This window comes from Orbicella faveolata, unplaced genomic scaffold, assembly GCF_042242905.1.
Source record: "Orbicella faveolata isolate gen_17 unplaced genomic scaffold, um_ofav_v1 contig_34, whole genome shotgun sequence".
NCBI lineage: Eukaryota > Metazoa > Cnidaria > Anthozoa > Scleractinia > Merulinidae > Orbicella > Orbicella faveolata.
The window spans coordinates 20,544,886-20,565,000 of NW_028301563.1; the positions used below are offsets into that span (position 1 = coordinate 20,544,886).

Sequence of the window (20,115 nt, forward strand, 5' to 3'; positions counted from 1 at the left end):
CTCCTGGAAAAAAGTATTTACCTCCCTCAAAAATCTATGCAAAGAGACCAAGTTAAAAGAGTTTCAGGTTAAGCTGATTCACTGCATTATAGTTACTAAAAAAGAGCTATGCCGTTTTGGCATCAAATCAGATGACGACTGCTTAAACTGTGGAGGTAAAGATTCCGCTGACCATTCATTCAAAGATTGTCATTTTGTAATTTCCTTCAATACTGAGGTTATCAATGGTTCAATGCAAGAAATAATTCCAAGTTCAACTCGTCCATTGAAGAAAAACTTTTTGGCCTAACCGAGGGTCCGCATAATGAGGAGCTAGCAAAGAAATTTAACTACGCGATGGTATTCATGAGGTACTATATTTATAGTTGCAAATTACACGACAAAACAATTATTCGTAGAGACTTCGTAAACAAACTCTTACTCAAATACAAAATAGAAGAGCTTGAGAAGATACGAAAAACGCCCTCCCCAACAAATTTACATCATTCTTTATCTCCTTGAATAACATTCAACAAAAATAATTGTAATAGTCATCATAGCTTATTTCACCACAATATTTTTTATATTCTAATCACCCTAAAACGATTATAAATTATTTTGTAACTAATCTTAATAAACACAAACACAGCATCAGGGGTGGGCATCTCGTTTATTGATACAGGATACAGCGAGCGTTACATCATCATAAAGTAAATAGAGCAATGAATAAACAGAAAAATTAAAAAGCAAAGTTGAAAGAGATGCCTTCGAGTGGCTCTTGCATAAATTACAAATTCTTAAATAGCCTACTAGCCCCTTAGGGATTCACGCCTAAAATACTTCTACAGCTAACACGAATCATACATAGGAATCATACTCCTGTATAATTAGCGAAACGTTACAAACTACATAATCTTATCAAGATACGCAAGAAATTATTATAATTGTTAGTGGTGCATGTATTTGAATAGTAAGTGTGAATAACTAGACACGAAAACACAAATTTTATTTTGTATATTCTATTCTATTCTAATTTCCCCTGAACAAGAATCGACAATAATAATGTTACTATCTGTTTAATTTTATTTTACCACAATATTGTAAATTAATGACGTTATGTAAGGAATCAAAGAATGTTACAATAATAATATAAAAAAAGAAAAAATATAGCTTACATATGGGAGTACCCCCACCCCACCCCGGGGAAAACTCGCACTCGTTTTTTTTGGGAGAATGCCTGCTCTTTAACTGTTTTCTGTGAAATTTGGTCAGAAAATTCACTGATAGATAGGGAACAAAAGTATGTTCGCGAATTCTTCTATTCTCAATATTTTTTTTTCGCAACACGTTACACGAATTTTTCGGTAGTGGAACTTGAAAAATCTGCAAAAAGATAACCAGCATAAATAAAACAAAATGCCAATATTGATGCTTTGTGATCGAATTCTACATTTCAGAACTTTTCCTTAAGTAGATAGTTCGTGGAGGTTTCCTTGAAAACAACACAAGTACCAATTTTTTTCCGGAGGACACCCACGAAGGTTTGGAGTAACCTTAAGCTGTACAAATGCGTTTCAGTGTATTTCAGTTTGTTTCGAGTTGTTGTAAATAGAGAAAGGATACAAGAGGAATCAGAGAAATGTAGAGCACAGGGAATTGCCAGCTGTTAAATATTATGCTAAGAATCAGATAGTAGTACAAACATGTTTCAGTTCATGTGCTTCAAGGGCGTTTTGTTATTTTTATTATTACGTAATTCTTATGTAATCTTATGTGAAAAAAAAAATTATTTCTTTGTTCTCTTTGTAAGTTATTGTTTTGTAACTTATTTAAGGCTTTTTCACTTTTTGTAAATTTTATTCCGAGTATTGATATTCTTAGTGTTGAAGAAGCCCGAATGGGCGAAACGTCCACTTGAATTAAAGACCTCCTACGAGAAAAGTTCCCATCTTCTTCTGTTTATTCAACCTATATATATAGATAGATAGATAGATAGATAGATAGATAGATAGATAGATAGACAGATAGATGCTACCGTCGAAGCGTTAAAAATTCGCCAAAATCTAACGCTGAGAGCACATAATAACGAAGCGTAAGGCGACTGATTGGAAAGAAGTCAAAGAAAGATCCATCAGAAAGACGAGCTCACATGGCCTGCTCACATACTCACATGTTCGCCACATGTCTTATCACATGTCTTAGCATTAAACGGTGCCAGTTTACCGGCCGTGACATGCCCCTGCAAAAATCAAGCGGGGTGGCCATTTTGGTGTCCTTACAGGAATGTGGTGTTTTCGGCCTATAACCATGCACAGGATAACCAACTCTGGAAAGCCACAGGTCAAAATTAGGTTTGCGTTCCACTTTGTCGAACGCAAAAATGCTGTCAATAGTTTGACTGACTTCATTAATTTATATTAAATTCAGCTTTCTACCCACAAAAAATTAAAGACAGATCGTAAGAAAAGTACACCATCGTCTTTAAAAAGATGTACATGTTACACATTATTCAACCACTTCAGTGAATAATATAATATAGAAAAAATAAGCTAACTGAAGTAAAACACCAAGCCAGACGTAAATGTATTCAAATGAATGGTACTCAAATGAATATTCATAAATATGGCCGGGAGGAGCAAAGTCAGTGACTATGCACACCTACATTGCTTATTCAGTATTTATAGTGTGTCTAACATCTTTGAAAACAATTGACGGACACGAATTTAAGACACAGAAATGTTGCCTGAATACCTAAGTTTAGATGATGATTCGATTTCTGTTACTCAATCAAAAATATATTTTATAAAGAATGTAATTACAATGTTCTGGGGATTCTCTGACTCTTCAACGAATGTTTGGAGTGTTTTATATTAACTTAAGGTTTTTTGATACATTTTGAATTCCCTTTTAGTTCTATATTCTTCAAGTGATTTATGTTTATCTGATGAACTCATAAAGAATATTACCCTTTACCTTCTCAGCAACCTGTCTACATCCACTTTCAGGGCGAAGAAGATTGCAATTTGGTAGGAAAAAGCTGGGAAGGTCAATCCTTGCACAGGCATCAATGAGTCTATCCAATGCCTGAACTACCCTCACACCTAGATAATCGCTTTGCCATTGTGAAGCATGTGGATATTCTTGGTACATCCCATACAGGATGGTTTTTATCCAGTATGTGGGTAAGCCAGTCAATGGAGCACCAGTTTCCGGGTCAATTTCTGTTAGCCGTTCATCTCGAAGAAATTTCAGCAAGCGCATGCATCTGTTCTGGCCATCAGGATAAGGATATTGCTTCATTATTCTTTGTTCTTCTTTGGAGAAGGACATCCTCAGGCAAAACCTGGTGAGCAGCAACACATGGCAAGACATATTGGCAGCTGCATGTGCTGGAGGCTCTGAGGGGAAGTACACATATGAATCTCTTTTGTCGAAGAGTGTAGGTATGGCTAGGCAAAAATCAAGACTCACTTCCATATTTCTATAGATGTTTCCACTCCAGATTAGGTGTGGAGTTATAGCAACTTTTTGCTGCATTGCCCATGATAGCTCTTTCATCCGACTGTATCCACCATCTCCTGGCACACCAGATGCTGAGAAAGCAAAATATTTTGATCTATCAGGAGCAACCTTAGGTGCCATGCTCCAGTTTGGTGGCAGATTATCCTGAATATAATCCATCACAATCTTCTTCAATGCCATGAAGAAATTCACGGAAAACTGGGAAATGCTTTCACTATGGGCAGAAGGATAAATGTCGTGAAAAAAATTCACATCTTTCACCCTGGCATGCCATACATAACCTTCCATAGGATTGTCTCTTATCTCTATAATATCTTTGCTCAGAGCAGGAACCTCAATCATGTAATCAAATTCATCAGGGTTTCCTATTTTCACACCTTCATAAGTACTCCCTGTCTTCAGTAAACTGCTTCCTTCGAAAAGTTTGAATTTTCTGCTTAAGTTGGAAACCACCCCATTTGCAATTTTTTCTACATCTTCCTGTATTTTTCTGGCTTCCTGGTTACTTTTTGGTGGAGAGCACTTCTTCTCATTTTCTTTGATACACTCAGAAAATGTATGTCTGTCCAATTTTTGGTAAATCTCCTGTTCACTCATTAGCTTCTTTTCTGGAACATCATCTTTCCATGGCTCATGTTTTCTCACTTGAGCATAGTACGTCCGACTTGGAACAGGTTTTGCCATCTTGGAGATGTTATAGAAACAAGCACCATCTACCAATAAAAAGGAAGTAAACATTGTAACTATGTTCGGAACTAAGATATAGAGACAGTTATTAACTAATCAAAATGGGCGTTTGTCTAGTGTCCTAAAATAATCATATTTCAACTATTAACTGAAAATCGGTGTTCCATGAACCAAATTATCTTTAACAGTTCAGTTCAATACTTGTAAGGCTCCTCAGTCGGGAATTACTCTGGCTCTCAATCAGTTTGTGCTGACATCAAAAGCACCAGCTTCTGTCTCTCCAAATACAATTCAATTCAATTTTAATTTAAACTCTCACAAACATTAATTTTACAGAGGAGTCAGAAAAAAAAAATGGAATACATACAAATATATACAAATTACATATAGAAGATGATAAATAGCATTAATGAAATAATTAACCATTGTGATTAAAAAAACAAGTGTTAAAGAGAGAAAGAAAAGAAGATAAAGGAAAACAAATAGTTTTAATACAAGGTTGATTGTGTGGAGTCTGGGACACCTAAATAGTTTATGGAGCTAATTGAGCAGGTGCCCCAAAGTAAATACATTTTGCAAAAGGAATACAGTGTTAAATAAACAGTTTAGGTTAAAAATATTACTTTAAAACCTCACTACAAAAAATAATTACATTTCAATTTAAGAACTAGTAATATTATTATAACTGTCAATAATTTTTTCTTAATTTGCTTGTCAGTAATTGGTAGTGAGTTACAGAGGTTGTTACCAGTGTAATGAGGAGAGTGTATACCATATTGGGTAGTTCAAACTGATTTTGTAATCAAATTTTCATTCAGTGACTGACGTGTAAAATATGCATGTACAGAAGATATCAGTTTGAAGAAATCAAAAAAGCATGAAGCAGTTAGTTTATGAAACCACTGATAAACAAAAGAAAGAATTTCTGAGTGAATTATATCATTAAAGTTTAACAGATTAAGAGATTTCAACAATGGTTCTCAATGTGACAGGTTCTGAGAATGCCATACCGCATAATACCACACTGCACTAATCCTCTTGCCTGTATTATCCAAGCAGCTGTCCACAAGAGCTACCTGAACTTTGCGCAATAGCCCATCAGAACTAGGGTAGACAGCTGATACACATGCAAGTTGCCAAGCACTGCAGGAAGATTTTCATCTTTAAGCAAAACGACGTCATCGATACAGAAATTTATCAGAATGCGTGTCCATTTCTGACGCTGCTGTAGGGTAAGGAGGAACTCTTTCTCCAGCGTGTCCAGACTCATTCACCAAATGCTGAACTCACCTCCAACACTTTCAGCAATAGATATCCGCTGGCTGGAACACACCTGGTGGAGCAAGAACGACCTTTGATTTCATCATCAGCAAATGGTTAGGAGTCCAGGAGCTTAGCAAATCCAGGTCAGAAAGCTGAGTGACTCATCGTCTAGCTGCATTCTGTTATCCTGAAGAAGGGATGAAAGGACGTTACGCACGGATCTGATTTGATGCTCCCACACACCTCCCATGTGCCTTGCTGAATGTAGAACATTCATGTTAAATGAGAACCAATCGCACTGTTCTTCCAGAAGCTTGGTTTTAATCTTTTGCTGGTCTGTTTCGGATAAGGCTTGCGTAAGTTCCCTGCGAGCTCCCACGAAATTTGTTCCCTGATCACTCCTTAGCTGGCAGATTGGACCACGACGACTGATAAATTGTCTCAGGGTATCAATGAATTCGAAGGAGTCAATCTCAAGGGGGTTAGTGATTTTGAGGTGTATTACTCTCGAGGCCATACTTGTAAGTGAAGAGGACGTCGTAGTGCTTAAGCTCCTTGCGACCTTCTTTAATAATGAAAGGACCAAAATAGTCCACTGTGCAGTAGGTAAAGGGCAGAGTAGATTCAAGGCGATCCTCGGGTAAATGTGACATCCCTTGTTCCTACACTGGTTCATGCAGTCTCTGACACTTAACACAGGATGAGATCATACTGGAATCGATGAACCGTTTATTACCTAGAATCCATTCGATCCTCCTTCATTTAGGGTAATGCTTTTGCCTGGATGACTTGCGCGTTCGATCGTGAAAATTTTTAAGTTAAGTTTGGACGTCTGAGGCGTCCACCAACACGCAAAACTCCATCAGAGTTTACGAACGGATCACGCTGGTACAGAGCACTGAATGTTTTCTTGCTAGCCTTTCACTGCTGAGCGAAGACTCTGCTGTTGGGGTCATAATTTTCCTGATAAAAGAGGTGTCATCCCATGGAAAGAATCTACCTATCGAAACAAACTTATTTCTATCATGGGAGAATTAGAGATAATTGATATCTTCCGAAAACAATACTCGCAAAAGTCGAGCTTCTCTTATGAATCCAAAGCATTGAAAGTCTGTTCAAGAATAGATTTCTTTCTAGTTGCTCTCTCCTTCTCCAACTGCGTCGTTAACATAGATACAAGACTTCCAACGCACCTGACCACAAAGCAAAAGAGCTTTCTTTACAACTTTCGGAAGAGAGGCGGGGTCCAAGCCTATGGAAGTTTAACAACTCTCTTGTTGATGATGAAGAATATGTCAATCGCATTAAAGAAAATTATGCCATTACAGGTGAAAAATACCGAGACCTGGATGATCACAGACTAAAGTGGGAGCTTATTAAAATGGAAATAAGGAGCCACACTATTGCCTATTCAAAAAACAAAGCCAAAACACAACGCAAACGGGAATCGGATTTGCAAACCCGCCTAGAGGAACTAGGAAAATTAAAAGGATTTTTGACAGCACTAACGCTGAATTTATCGACGATGCACTAAATGAAAAGGAAATTCTAAAACAACAACTCATTGTATTCTACGAGGAAAAAGCGAAGGGCTTAATGCTACGTTTTAAAACCAGATGGACAGAAAGGGGTGAGAAACCTACGAAATATTTCTTTAATCTAGAAATTACAACAGAAAAAAAAAAAAAGTAGAATTAGAACTCTCGAACGGAAAACATCTGCACAGAGCCGACGAACCAGTGAAAGAAATCGAAAACTTTTATGGAGACCTCTATATTTCTACTGGGGTTATTGAAGATAACCGGTTTGAAAATTTTGTCCACAACTTGGAAAGACGAAAGCTGCAGGACTTAGAAAAAGAGTTGCTAGAAGGTGAAATTACTCTGGAGGAAGTTTTAAAAACCTTTTCCAGCGGAAAATCGCCCTGTGAGGACGGTTTTACCTGGGGGTTCTACAATTGTTTTTTCGACTTATTGAGTGAGGATTTAATCAATTGCTATAATGTGGCTTATAGAGAAGGAGAAAATAATGTCAATATCTCAGCGTAGAGGTACTATTACAGCACTCTTACACCGAAAGACGATTCAAATTTACTTAGCCTGGCAAATTGGCGACCGATTAACTCTATTAAACTTGAACTACAAAATCGCGTCGAAAGTACATGTAATAGCCAAGAGATTAGAAGGGTATTAATAACTACTTAATAACCTCGACCGTTCGGTCGTTACGGGAAAATCTCAAATTGAGGTCTTGCCGTATTGACCTCGCTGTCGCTCGGTCAATACGGTAGGCCGAGGTTTGAGATTTTCCCGTAACGACCGAACGGTCGAGGTTATTAAGTTGTTTATTATATGGCTCATGAATTAAAGGAAAGAAAAAATTATTCGAGCGGAAGTCGTCAATTTACATCCGGCGATGCGCGCGTTTACCGATTCATTCATCGTCTCAAACCCAGGGCAAAACTACACAGTCAGTGAACTTCACCACTGTATTACGTCTTCCGTTAAAAGTGCACATTTCCTCACGGGAGAAATGATTGTCCCAGCCTCAAAAAGGTATTTTAGTATCGTGGTGCCACAACTTGATGGGAGAGGTTTTCCAACTTTTGTGGCAAAACGTCAACGCACATGGAAAAGACAGAAAGTGCTTCAAAATAGTCCAAACCAACGGCCTTTCGGTGAAACAAAATACTTATGCTTCAGAATGCACTGCTCAGAATAACTTCGCATTCGCTTTCGACAACATATCTTGGCCTTCTTCATTCTGGGATTTATGGATTAACTTTTCAAGCTTTGTGAACGTCTAAAACTTCCTGCAGGTATCAGAAATACTGCTACCGACAGAAACCGCCCGATTGTTGACATCTGATGATCCTGGAAGCTGATTTTCACTCTCTTGTGTTGAAGCAAGGGAATCTATTTGATGAGAACTGAAACGGAGTTCAATATTTCGGTAATTATTGTGACTAAGATGATAACTTATAAGTTTTTTCGTGGTTTTCTGCTCAGGATACGTGACACATCTGCCGATGGTGTTTTTCATTTAGCGATTTTAGCTTTACTCAACACTCGGCAAACTTTGATTGCTTTTCACTAGTGCTCGCCAAGGTTACCGGTAAGTCAAAAACGACTTCTATATGAATTTTAGTAGGGAAAAATCCCTAAACTTTTAGCTACTCGGAATTAAATTTACCTCTCTTACTGTTTTTAATCGGCTTTCATCGTTTCAATCCGCTTGAATTTTCCGAGCCGGGCTCTTCCTAATTTGCATAATCCGTAATCGGCCCGTGGGCATTACGGGAGAATAATGCCCTACAATTCAGTGACAATTAACCAATCAGAGCGCGCGTTATATCGCCTACAAACACAAGCCATATAATAAAATGTCTTATCAATCCGGACCAAACTGGATTCATAAAGGGAAGATATATCGGCCAAAATATCAGGTTAATTAATGACATTCTAGAACAAACCACAGTCCAAAACATCCCTGGAATACTCCTCCAACTTGAATGGGAGTTTATTCAAAAGACGCTTGCTCTCTTTAATTTTGGGAACAGTATTCAACGGTGGATATCAACTCTGTATGCCAATCCGGAGAGTTCCGTTATGAATAATGGCTTCTGTACCAACCTATTCCAACTGTCAAGAGGTGTGAAACAAGGTTGTCCCCTGTCGCCTTATCCATTTATTCTGGCTGTGGAAATCTTGGCATGCAAGATAAGGCAAAACAAAGAAGTACAAGGTATTCAGATTTTTAAAAAAGAATTCAAAATAAGCCAGTTCGCTGACGACACCTCACTTTTGTGTAGCAGTTGCGAATCTGTTAACAGAGCTATCCAAGTGTTAAGTGACTTCGGTGATGCTTCCGGTCTGAGATTAAACCCGTCCAAAACTAAAGCTTTGTGGCTCGGGCCTTGGAGGCACAACGTAGAAGAGCCTTTTGAATTCCACTGGCCTAAAGAGCCAATTACAGCGCTGGCAATATTTATCTCTTACTACCAAAAACAAAATGAAGGAAAGAACTTCAATGCAAAAGTGGATAAATTAAGCACTATTCTTGACATCTGGCAATCCCGCAGCCTTACTTCGTTTGGGAGAGTTCTTATAACTAAATGCCTTGGAATTTCACAGCTGGTGTACTCAATGTCGATTCTTGACACACCTTCCGAATATATCAAAGCCACTAACTCCCTTCTTTTTAAGTTTATTTGGAAAAAAAATTAAACGAAAATTAAGGTCCCTTGAATATAGCGAAGGAGGTTTGCGTGCGTCAAACATTGAGTTAATGTCCAAGTCATTAAAACTTGCCTGGATCGCAAGACTTTTGAAAACAGAGCAAGCTTGGGAGGAATCCTGGAAGACGATTCCCAAATATCTCTTGAACAAATATGGTGGCCTGAACTTTTTGTTAAAATGCAATTACAATAAAAAACTTCTGAAGCAAACCAACTTACCAGAATTCTACAACAATTTTTAGAGATTGAAGTAGCCTACAATTGTGCCATTGGCCAGGAAATGGTATTATTTAACAACAAAGAAATCTTAATTGGAAATCAAACCATTTTTTTTTACAAAGAATGGTTTCAGAAAGGAATTTTCCTTATATCTTTTAAAGGAAAATGGCCAATTTCTTACTTTCCCAGAGTTCATCCGAAGTACGCGGTTGAACGCAATTTTCTAAGTTATATGCAGGTTGTTTCCGCGATTGCTAAGCACCTTCTCAAAAGAACAAAAGAAAAACAGGTAGATAAAAGCACCTTTCTCGCCAAAAATGCATTCCAACTCTCTCCGTATACCGTCATGGACTCGCACAAAATGAAAAGCAGAGACTACTATAGGCTTCTGATAAACAGAGACAATGTAGAGATAAAGGCGTGCCCTAAATGGGCACGTGATCTGCAAGTTGTAGAACTTCAACTAGACAAATTTTTCAAACGGGTTAAAAATGTTTGCAAAAACAACAAGCTTAAAGAATTCTACTTCAAACTACTCCACATGAATTGTGGCGACTAAAAAAGAGCTTTCCTTCCATGGTATAGAATCAGACATGTTGTGTTTATTACGCCAAGAACCCGAATCAATAAGCCACACTTTTCTAAACAGCAATTGGTCAAAACAATTCTTTTCTGAAGTCATCAAATGGCACAACAAAGAAAGTGGCACCTCCTTTCCGCCATCTCCACTTGAAATACTGTTTGGTTTAGAGGCTAAGAATTATCCTCAAGTCGCTAATAGGTCGTTACTAAAATTTAATTTTACACTGTTATTTGCCAAGTATTACTTATATACACAAAAACTACTTAAAAAGGAATTAAATATCATAAAATAATTCATTAGAAAGTTCACTTCCAAACTTCAAACCGAAAAGTTATCTTCAGATGCTAAGAATACTGCTATACGGCCCTCCTTCCACCCTTGTCCCCCTTGAAATCAACACAGTAGGTGTTATGATATGCGGTAAACAAACTAGAGCATCGTTCTTTGCTTTTCGTTGTTCTGTTCTGTGTTGCCCTTATTAAAGCATATCTTCAAAATGCGGTTTAAGTTAATTAATATATAGTACCGGTTTCGGCTAAAGTGCAAGAAATTAGATAAGTACTATATTACTTTAAGTGTAAACACCGTTTATTTGTATTAGGAGGGCAACTGTATTGTAATTAGTGTAAGTGTAGGTTATTGTGATTCTATCATTGTAAGTAGTGTTAGTTTTTTTTTTTGTTTTTCTTTTTTTTTTGATCTGTTAGTGTGATGACGTCTTCTACATTCTAGTTGCTCTGTTTCTACATCCTGACGACACATGACCCTTTCCAAAACATCCCTGGCAAAGACTCTTGCTTCAAAGAAACTTGCTGCGGTCGTCTACAGACTTCTCCAGCAACTTGTTGCACTTTACGAGAGTATGCTGACTGTTACAAAGGGAGCAGGTCTGATCTGTTTGATCAGCTGACGGTTTTGACGGTGGGACAAAATTGTTAGGTGGTTGCATGGATGATATCAAGAAAGTGCTTGCGCTTGAACTACTGTCACCTTTGTTTTGTCTGACTTCTTTCTTTCTGCCTTTAAAGCATTCAGTGAGAAAATGCCTAGGGTCATTTGCTAGCTCTGCCTGATCTCTAACAAACTTCGCAAAACCTCCAAAGGTGACAATCTTGTTAGATTTCGTACATGCTTCCTGGGCATGCTGGCACCAATTCACTCCAGAGTATGAAGGCAGTTTGCTGCTTACAAGGCGAATGGCTTCTGTCAAGTGGGTCTCCCATTGACCGCATGACTTTCATGGCTTCTCTACAATGAACGAGGAAATCAGAAAACTCTTGGATACCACTACTGTCTCCGTCGTCGATCTTTGGCCAGCTGCTAAGACTTGACTTATAAGCCTCAGCGACACGGATGGGATTACCGAAGGCCTCGTCTAGTAGCTTCCGAGCCCTTTCATGTGAGATGTCTGAGCTCATGGCCAAGAAACCTTTCACTATTTCGTTTGCTTTGCCTTTCGAGTATTTGTTCAGGAGATAGAGTCGATCTCTGTCTGAAGGTACATTACGGGAGATAATGGAGTCAAAGGCAGTTGTGAAGGCTGGATATTCAAAATAATCTCCAGAGAAAACAGGTGCCTCTTTTACCGGAATGTGGCTGATCTTCTACTGATTGTTTATTAATGAGCTTAATTTGGTTTGTTAGGCTTGTAGGCTGACTAACTCTTGAATGGCTGTGTTTACATCATTACGCTAGAATTGCGGCACAGGCTTTCAGCTCAAAGGTTCAAAATGAGGCATAGGATGGCTTGTAGGAATGAATGGAGCACCATGGAGGTTGACACAAAAGCTCCTCACCCCTGCTATATTTTCGTCACTTAAATCTGGTTTTAATTCCTTCTTGGCACTTCTGACTTCCTGTCTATTGCCCTCTGATATTTTCTCCTCCTTGAGAATTCTTTTTATTGCGCACTCTTCAGCGTTTGCGATAGCTAATTTCTTTGCGAGCTGTAATCGCCTTTATAGTTAACTCTCCTTCCTTTTGAAGAAATTCCATTTTAGCATGCAACTTTGCAGACTTCGCAGCCGCATCAAGTAAAGCGTGAAAAAGATGTTTTGCAGAGGAGGAACTCAATTTTGACCTGTCAGACGATTTGGACTTCCTACTGTGGCTCGATTTCTCAGACAGTGTCTGACTGGATTTTCTCTCTAGTGCCTGGATGCGTTCACGGACTCTACACTGTAATTCTACACTCGATGAATTCCCAATCCCAGATATCGAAACATTGATATGAAGTATTCCTTTCTCCTTCTCTCCTAATTCTAACAAATTGTCAAAATCCTCATGCGCGTCATTGAACTCATCCTTCAACAGTTACTGGTCTAAGTGAAGTACTGTCTCTGGCAAATCAGGCAACACGTTTTATAGTTCTTTCAATCTGTTTCTTTACTGAATCTCTTAAAAGAAGAATTTCGATTGGCGAGTTTGATTTCCAGTTGATAATCCTGTCCGTTCTCAGTCATTTTTCTTCTACGTCCTGTTGTTTTCGAATGTTCAAAACGAGAAGGCTAGACGCCTGTCACGCTCTTGGGTGGCTCAATTGTTTGTGGTGTCGTGTTGAGGTCCGGATCCTGTGGCGTGTGGTTACAAAGGAATGCTGGCGCACCACAAAATTACTCATCACTATTCCACAAACACAAAGTTCCAAAGCAAAGCAAAGCGGAGTGATATGGAGATATTTTACGGTTGCGCTTGCAGCGACTGCCAAATTGCAAAACGAGCTCTAGGCGTATCGCGACAAACTAGTGGGTGGGACTACTTTACAGGTTGTCTTCAAGGGTAGACAAGTACACCACGGAAAGTCGATGGTTATCGGCAATTTGGCAGGTTGGATGATTTTTTACACACCGTAATTGATTTTACTGACCAACACCGTGACAAAATTAACTACCTCTCTTAAAGAATAACATCTCAAAAATACGTATTTGAAACTTTTACTAAACAAACAGCAGAATAAGCAGCTGCAACTACCTTAATGATAAAAATTACAATTTCCTCGATTGTGATTGGTTTAAAAAACTCCTATTTTCCCCTAATTCACTTGCCAAGTTGTCATCGGACAGTTCGTTATTGGACAGTTTGTTATTGGACAGTTCAATAAGCCAATCACATTCAAAGTTGTAGTTACGTGCGTGCGTGTGTGCGCTTGCTTTTGTGTTTTTGGCGCCTAATTGCCGGTAGGAGGCGTGGTGGCCTTAGAATGTTTACATCTCCTTTGTAGGTATTTTAATGCGCTTTTTCCCTTTCTTTCATAACTTTTCTATTCTTCTTTTCTCGGAAATTGTAATTTTTATGATTAATTGGTAATAAGACTTCGCGTCGTCCAATTCGGTCTGTAATCATACTCGTGATGAACAAATCGGACTCCCGCTGCGCGGTCGTCCGATTTTGTTATCACTCTTATGATAACCGACCGAATTAGACTCCACTCAGTCCTATTACCATCACTTAAAAAGGCTATTGTTAATTTCAATCAATTTGTGATCATTAAGTCAACATGATTATACCATTTGCACTACATAAATTATCAGAACTGCACATAACTCCACAAACCACATATTGTGATCTGAATAATTTGACATTGTCGATTGCAGTGCAGTGGCCTAAAGAATATAGTGAAGAGGACAATGCCCAGAGGAACTTTTTATCTACCCACCTGCCTATCCTACACAGTGTAGCTTATAACTGCACTATGACTCTTGACAAGTAATTTCATCTGAAATTTTTCCCCCTAACATCAAAATGAAATACAAGAATTTTTGCCTAAAGCAATCATAAGGACTGAATTTCCATCAAAACCAAAATTATATTGCATCCAAAATGATGGTGACCAGAAAACTAAAAACCACAAGGTCTATATTTGTGTCATTGTCACGTGACAAAAATTCTAGATGTATGCAATACCTGCAAAAACTAAACTTGATATGAAACTGGCACAAACTAAATTCAACTATTCTGAACTCATGTCAATGGTAGACAAAGTCATTCTAATCGCGACAATAATTGCTGCAGTGCATAATAGGATACTATCTGAAGAAGCGATCTCCACTTTAACATTCATTTAGGGAGTCTATGCACCTTACCTAGACTAGCTCCTAGTACCTTCTGTTGCTGTTAGATTACATGTAAGTGTGGCAGAACTGATGATGCAGATGTAGAGGATGTCTTGATACTCTTGAAAACAACAAAATTAAATAATGTTTTCTTTAATTACAATACTACACTTTATGTACAATTATTCTACAAAACTTACATCGCTATCATTACTTGCAAATTACAAATAACAATCAACATTGCTTACAATACTAACAACATAACAACTTTGTTAACAAGAATTAATTCTAAATAACGACGATATTACTAATAAGGACAACTAAAAATAATACAATTAACAGATACAACACTACCACTGCTAATACATTATTCTCACGACTGACAAAAGTAAATATGCAACAAAAACAAATGAGATAAGAAGGAAAGCAAAATATATAGGGCCATGAAATACTAATTTAAAGCTGTTCAAATGATAAGGAGAACCTAAATATCATTCATACCATTAAATTGCCTGTTTAAACAAAAGTTCAAAGGAGATATCAGGGAGTTATAATGACTTGAGTATTTTGTATCCCTTCTGTTTAGTACCTTATACAATCATGTAAAAGCATGCCCTGAAACCTAATAGCGCAGCATTAATAATGAATCAGGAACTAAAAATGCGGCTTTTTCCTAGACATTACCTTTGTGCAAGCAAAGATAATATTTCTGAGTTTAATCGGGAAAATTTTCAATTTACATGAATTAAAGACACTTTCTTACTGACAGTTTATGTTACTTAGTTAATTTCTTATTGTAACTAATCAGTGCTGCTTGTGTTTAGTTCGAAGCATTGTCAACAAAACATCAAAGACATCCTCGGAGACCCAGGGGTTGTTAGTCGGGACGACGCAATGTCTTCAGGCGAGCGATATTTTCGGGCGAAAGTTTACTTAAACTTTCGCCCGAAAATATTGCTTGCCCAAAAACATCGCATCGACGTTCTGACTAGCAGCCCCTGGGTCTCCGAGGATGCATCAAAGACTTACTAGCCTCGCTTTTATGCGACTCGTCCCGGCCGTATGAGGAGATGCGACCCTGTTGAAAACATTCATGATGAAATTATCAGTTATTCTCGTCGGAGAGACTGAGAACATTTAAAAAGAAACCGCCGCTTCTTGTCCAATCACCAAAACAAGTAATAATTTCCATATTCATTCCTTTTCAAATTCATCATATATGGTCGATGGTATCATACAGTGTTTAGGATAACCTAAATTAACCCACACTCCTCGTGAAGTGTGGATTGAAGTCTAGCTACCATTTTCAGATTCAGACACAGTAATGTCCAGCTAAGGAGATGTGGGAAGGAAAACAATAACCGCTGTGCAGAAGAAATGAATGACCAAATAGAGCATCCTGTAAAAAAAGCATACAAATTACATGTGCTAAAAGCAGCGTGCTAAATGAAATGCTGTGATTACATGGGAAGTCAAAGCAGGAGTTGAGTGCACTCAAAATCCCCCACGCCGGCAACCAACAAAATATGACAAAAAAATATGACAAAAAAAGATAATCAACTAGATAATCAACTGGTAAAAGAGTTCTAATTTACTCTTGCTTTCTTGCATGTGATGCATGGCATCTCATGAGCGCACAGTTAGATAAAAGGCATGCGCAGTTCAATTTACGCCCAAGGTTGTGCAAGCCAGTCTATGAACGAGTATTACTTTAAAACCTACCGTACAACCCACGATCAAATTTTCACGGTTGACTTGTAGGGGTGAATCATGTTTAGAGCCAAATTAAAAAAAAAAAAATCTGCAAGGTAGACTTCACAATCTCTTAGTTTGTGAAAAATCTAGTGTGTAAGTAACTAAGTATAAGACTTATTAAAGTGACTGACTCTTAGCTACATAGTAAGCTACTTTACAGGTCTAGTCTGTCCTACAGAGTTTTATTTTACTTTGCACGAATGTTTAATAAGAGCCAATTTCAATTCCTGAAATTTTAAGGTGGGGTCATATGGGTAGATTTTGAGAAAAATATCATTTACCGGTAACCTAGGTACCGTGCCCAGTCACTCCTTAGGTATTTGGTAGATCATTTTGGCCATTTGTTGACTTTTAAGGACATTCGTGCTAATTGTTTCTGTGCCTCCTTACTGCGCACTTAAATTCACAAGTCGCGTCATGCATCGAGCGCATGCTAAGTAATAATAGCTTTACCTGGATTTAATGATCTTGGACCTTCGGCGACCCCTATTTTTCTTTTGATGGATCATTTTCTCTACCAATTTTCTACATTTAGCGAAAAAAATGAAGAAAATCTATTGATTAGAAGTTTGAATTTTTTGCAAAATGCATCATCGAATTCCGTTCTTTTTAGCTCTTCGTTTATCTGTGCAGTGGTTTCAAATGTCTCCGTTGATTCTTCTTTGATATTTAACGCTGAAAATCCTGGAGACCATGTCAAATTGTTCAGAAGGAAAAAAAGATATAGCTAGAAGAGTGCACAAAACCGTTACCCAGGGATGCGAATTGACCTCGAAAACAACGACTTGAGGAACATTTTGAGTCAATGTAGTTTACAATTATGTGCTTCCTTCATAAATTATATATTACGTTGTTGAAAGTGCCCGACACTTTCTACCTATCAAGATATTTTTCAAGTATTGCTTTAAAGTGCAACTAACCCCCAATTTTTTTCCTTCAATGAAATCTACTAGTTTGCCCTATTACTTCAGCGAAAAAAATATCTCGGTTGATAAAATTCCCGCGATTCTACAGGCGTTTAAAGTTGTAATTTCTCGCCCCTTGACCGAGCATAGCGGGATCTGGGTCGGGCTTCTTGTGATGTCATCGAAGGACATTGCTCAAAACACTAAAGAGACGTTTGACTGGGTTTCGAGCGCTGTGAAAACATATTTGGGGTATTTGTGCTTCATATGGAAAAACACTCTGGTACCCACTTCCTCGTGCGTCGACCCTAGCTCTTCCCTTGCTGTTACTCCGATTGAGGAGAGTTCATAGCAGTAATCCTTGGTCGTTACGAAGATTGTCTTTCCAGCGAACCTCTCTCTGTGCCTCTCATTTTGCCACTTTTCTGAAATAAACTTGCAGGAGCGATTTATTCTGGGAATTGGACAAGAATGTCCGCCATTGATGTATCTTGTAGTCGGACTTGAAGTTTCTGACTTTATGACCGCTTTCTGAGCCTCTCTTCTCTCTCCTGTGGTTTTTGATCGAATTATTTCTGTAAACGTCGAAGACCACGTCAATACGCTGACTGTCTGCTCCTTCATGCAAAACCATGGACATCATACTGTCAGCCAATTCAGCAAATGTTTTCTGGTCACCTCTTATCTTCTGGACCATTACCATTGCGTCAAAAATTCGCCCGCACGGCTGAGGAATCATATCTGCTGCTGTCATATTCTTCAAGCTGGCTCCTTGGCAAGTGATGATTAGCTGGTTCTCTTCAGCAATTCCGGCATCATCCGAGTTAAGGGCCCAAGGGCAAGGTCCGAGAGGGTGTCTCAGTATATCATTCAGCTTTAACGTTCTGCTCTCAGCAATAATGATCATTTGAGCAAACTGTGCACGATCTGCTTCAATGATTACTTCCTTGCTTGACCCTATTTGTCCTTTCATCTTCTTATTCAAACTTTGAGGTTCGTAATTTTGTCGCAGAATTTCACCTAACGTAGGTCAGACTCAAGCCTGTCACGACAAAATGTCTTATAAACAGTCTCTCCGAAAGCCTCTGCCGGAAGCATGCAGATCATTCTCTATCTCAGGAGTTGCGAAGTTGCCGGTAGATAGACAACTAGGTCTTGCCTTTCTCCCTTAAAGGGATTGATCCAGCTTCCTTCGAGCATCGACATTATCAATTTCATGTCTTCTTCGTGTCGCGCGATCACCAGCGTCATATGGAGGTACAAGCGAGATTACTGGAGGATCAATATTTCTTTTCCTTGTCCTAGCTTGCTCAGTTTCAGGGGGCGGAAGGGGGTTCCGGGACCAAAATGCTTGGCTTAGACAGCAATAACATTTACTCGATGAGATGTTCCTGCGCCATAAAGCGTCTCTTCTATTCTATCAATATTATTCCACGCAAGCGTTGCCTGAATATTTTTCGGCAAAGGAACATCATTATCAGGAGTCAAGGCCATTTTTTGTAGGCAAAGTGCTGTGTTTATTTCCTCAATTGGCGTATAGGCAATCCCATGCTCACATTGGCTTAGCATCTGTATAAGTTCAACATTGCGGTTTGCCACGTTTTTACTGCGTATGGTAATAGCATTTGCTTGGAAGGTTTTCGGCCAGTTATCCCGTATATAATGTCTCGCCCAAAAGAGTTGCCAACAAGGCACCGGTAGCGATGAGGATATTCCGTTGGGATTTCTGAGTTGCTAGTTAGAAGAGTATATATAAAGGCATCTAGTTCTGCTGGGAGATTGATTGCATTCTCACATAGTTCATGAGATTTCGGTGGCCATGCCATTTTAGTATTATTTGAAAGAACTACATTACAGATGTGCAGTCCAACTTGCTATTTTCCTTGACTTGGCATGGAGTCAGCCCTGTTGTCGAATTGCTGAGATAAAGTTACTATCTCTCCGGCCAGTTGAGCATTTGAAAAAATTTTGGAAAGAACAAAAAACTTTATTATTGTTCGGGAGATCTTCAAATTGTAACAGGTCGCCGAAATCGTTTTCTAACTTTCTTTGAAAATGTCTTTTTCGTTGATTCGGATATTTCAGTAGCGCCCATTGATCGCATGGAGATTACTACTTCTCTCTCAGATCAACCATCTAAATAAGCCTGGGATTTAATAAATCTGATCAAATAAACTCAAACAGTTTGTCATAAGCTTGAGACTCTATATCAAAAAATTAGTTTTCATTCGAGTCCGGTTCACTGCTTTCCAAGTCAGTGTACTTGCTCGCTTTATCTGGTCAGGTACAATCTCAAAAGCACCGACCATGGTAACACGCTTTAGCTGCTACCAAATCACAACAGGCAAGGCCAATAAGCCTGCTATCACCCACAGCAATAGCAGCTTTTCTTAAGCATCTAAATACAAGTCAACTTACTGAGTCAAAAGGATCGTGTGTTCTTGTCCATGCAGTTTTATTTTCGCAAAAAGTGTGCATTTTCGAGCAAGTTCTGCTCGTGATTGGCTCTTGCCGACGAGATCTTTGCCCTTGGCTTTCCAAATGAAACTTCGAAATCTGTTTCGCGGCCGTTGTTTGAAAAATGCTCTCCAACTAATCTCGCTTCATGCTAAAAAGACTACGGCATTTCCTGTAATATATGACTTGGGGAATTTCTCCTTCCTTGGTATTTTCTGCCAATGAATAAAGCAATGGGCCATGACTCTTAATTGTAGCCGCGTTCAATAAATATTTCAGAGTCGAATCTTTTTTTTTAAATAGGAATAATTAGCAGATTTTCATCCTATGAGCAGTGAATAATACAAGTTTTGAAAGCAGGTCTTTAGTTTGGTCTAGGAATAAAACAACAATTGAATCTGTACACATCAGTCAAGTTTCCTTGAGTTGAACAGAGACTCTTGAATGTTTGTAAGT

At 38.5% G+C, this 20,115-nt stretch overlaps 1 protein-coding gene and 1 pseudogene across 2 annotated transcripts in view; both read right to left on the reverse strand.

Annotated features, from left to right (window-relative positions):
- Positions 1–630: 630 nt before the first annotated feature.
- The window catches only part of LOC110055855 (cyclic GMP-AMP synthase-like receptor 1), a 24,391-nt gene continuing 4,906 nt past the window's right edge, over positions 631–20,115 (reverse strand). Inside the window, exons 2-4 of one of the 2 annotated variants that reach the window (XM_089271818.1) lie at positions 15,572–15,620; positions 14,573–14,663; positions 631–4,214 (exon numbers count right to left, since the gene is read on the reverse strand). In XM_089271818.1, the coding sequence (XP_089127944.1) occupies positions 2,917–4,185 (1,269 nt within the window). In that variant the 5' untranslated portion in view covers positions 4,186–4,214; positions 14,573–14,663; positions 15,572–15,620 and the 3' untranslated portion in view covers positions 631–2,916. The remainder of the gene's footprint in view (positions 4,215–14,572; positions 14,664–15,571; positions 15,621–20,115) is intronic. The other variant, XM_020762261.2, reaches the window with a different exon arrangement.
- On the reverse strand, positions 17,398–18,195 carry LOC149105232 (uncharacterized; annotated as a pseudogene).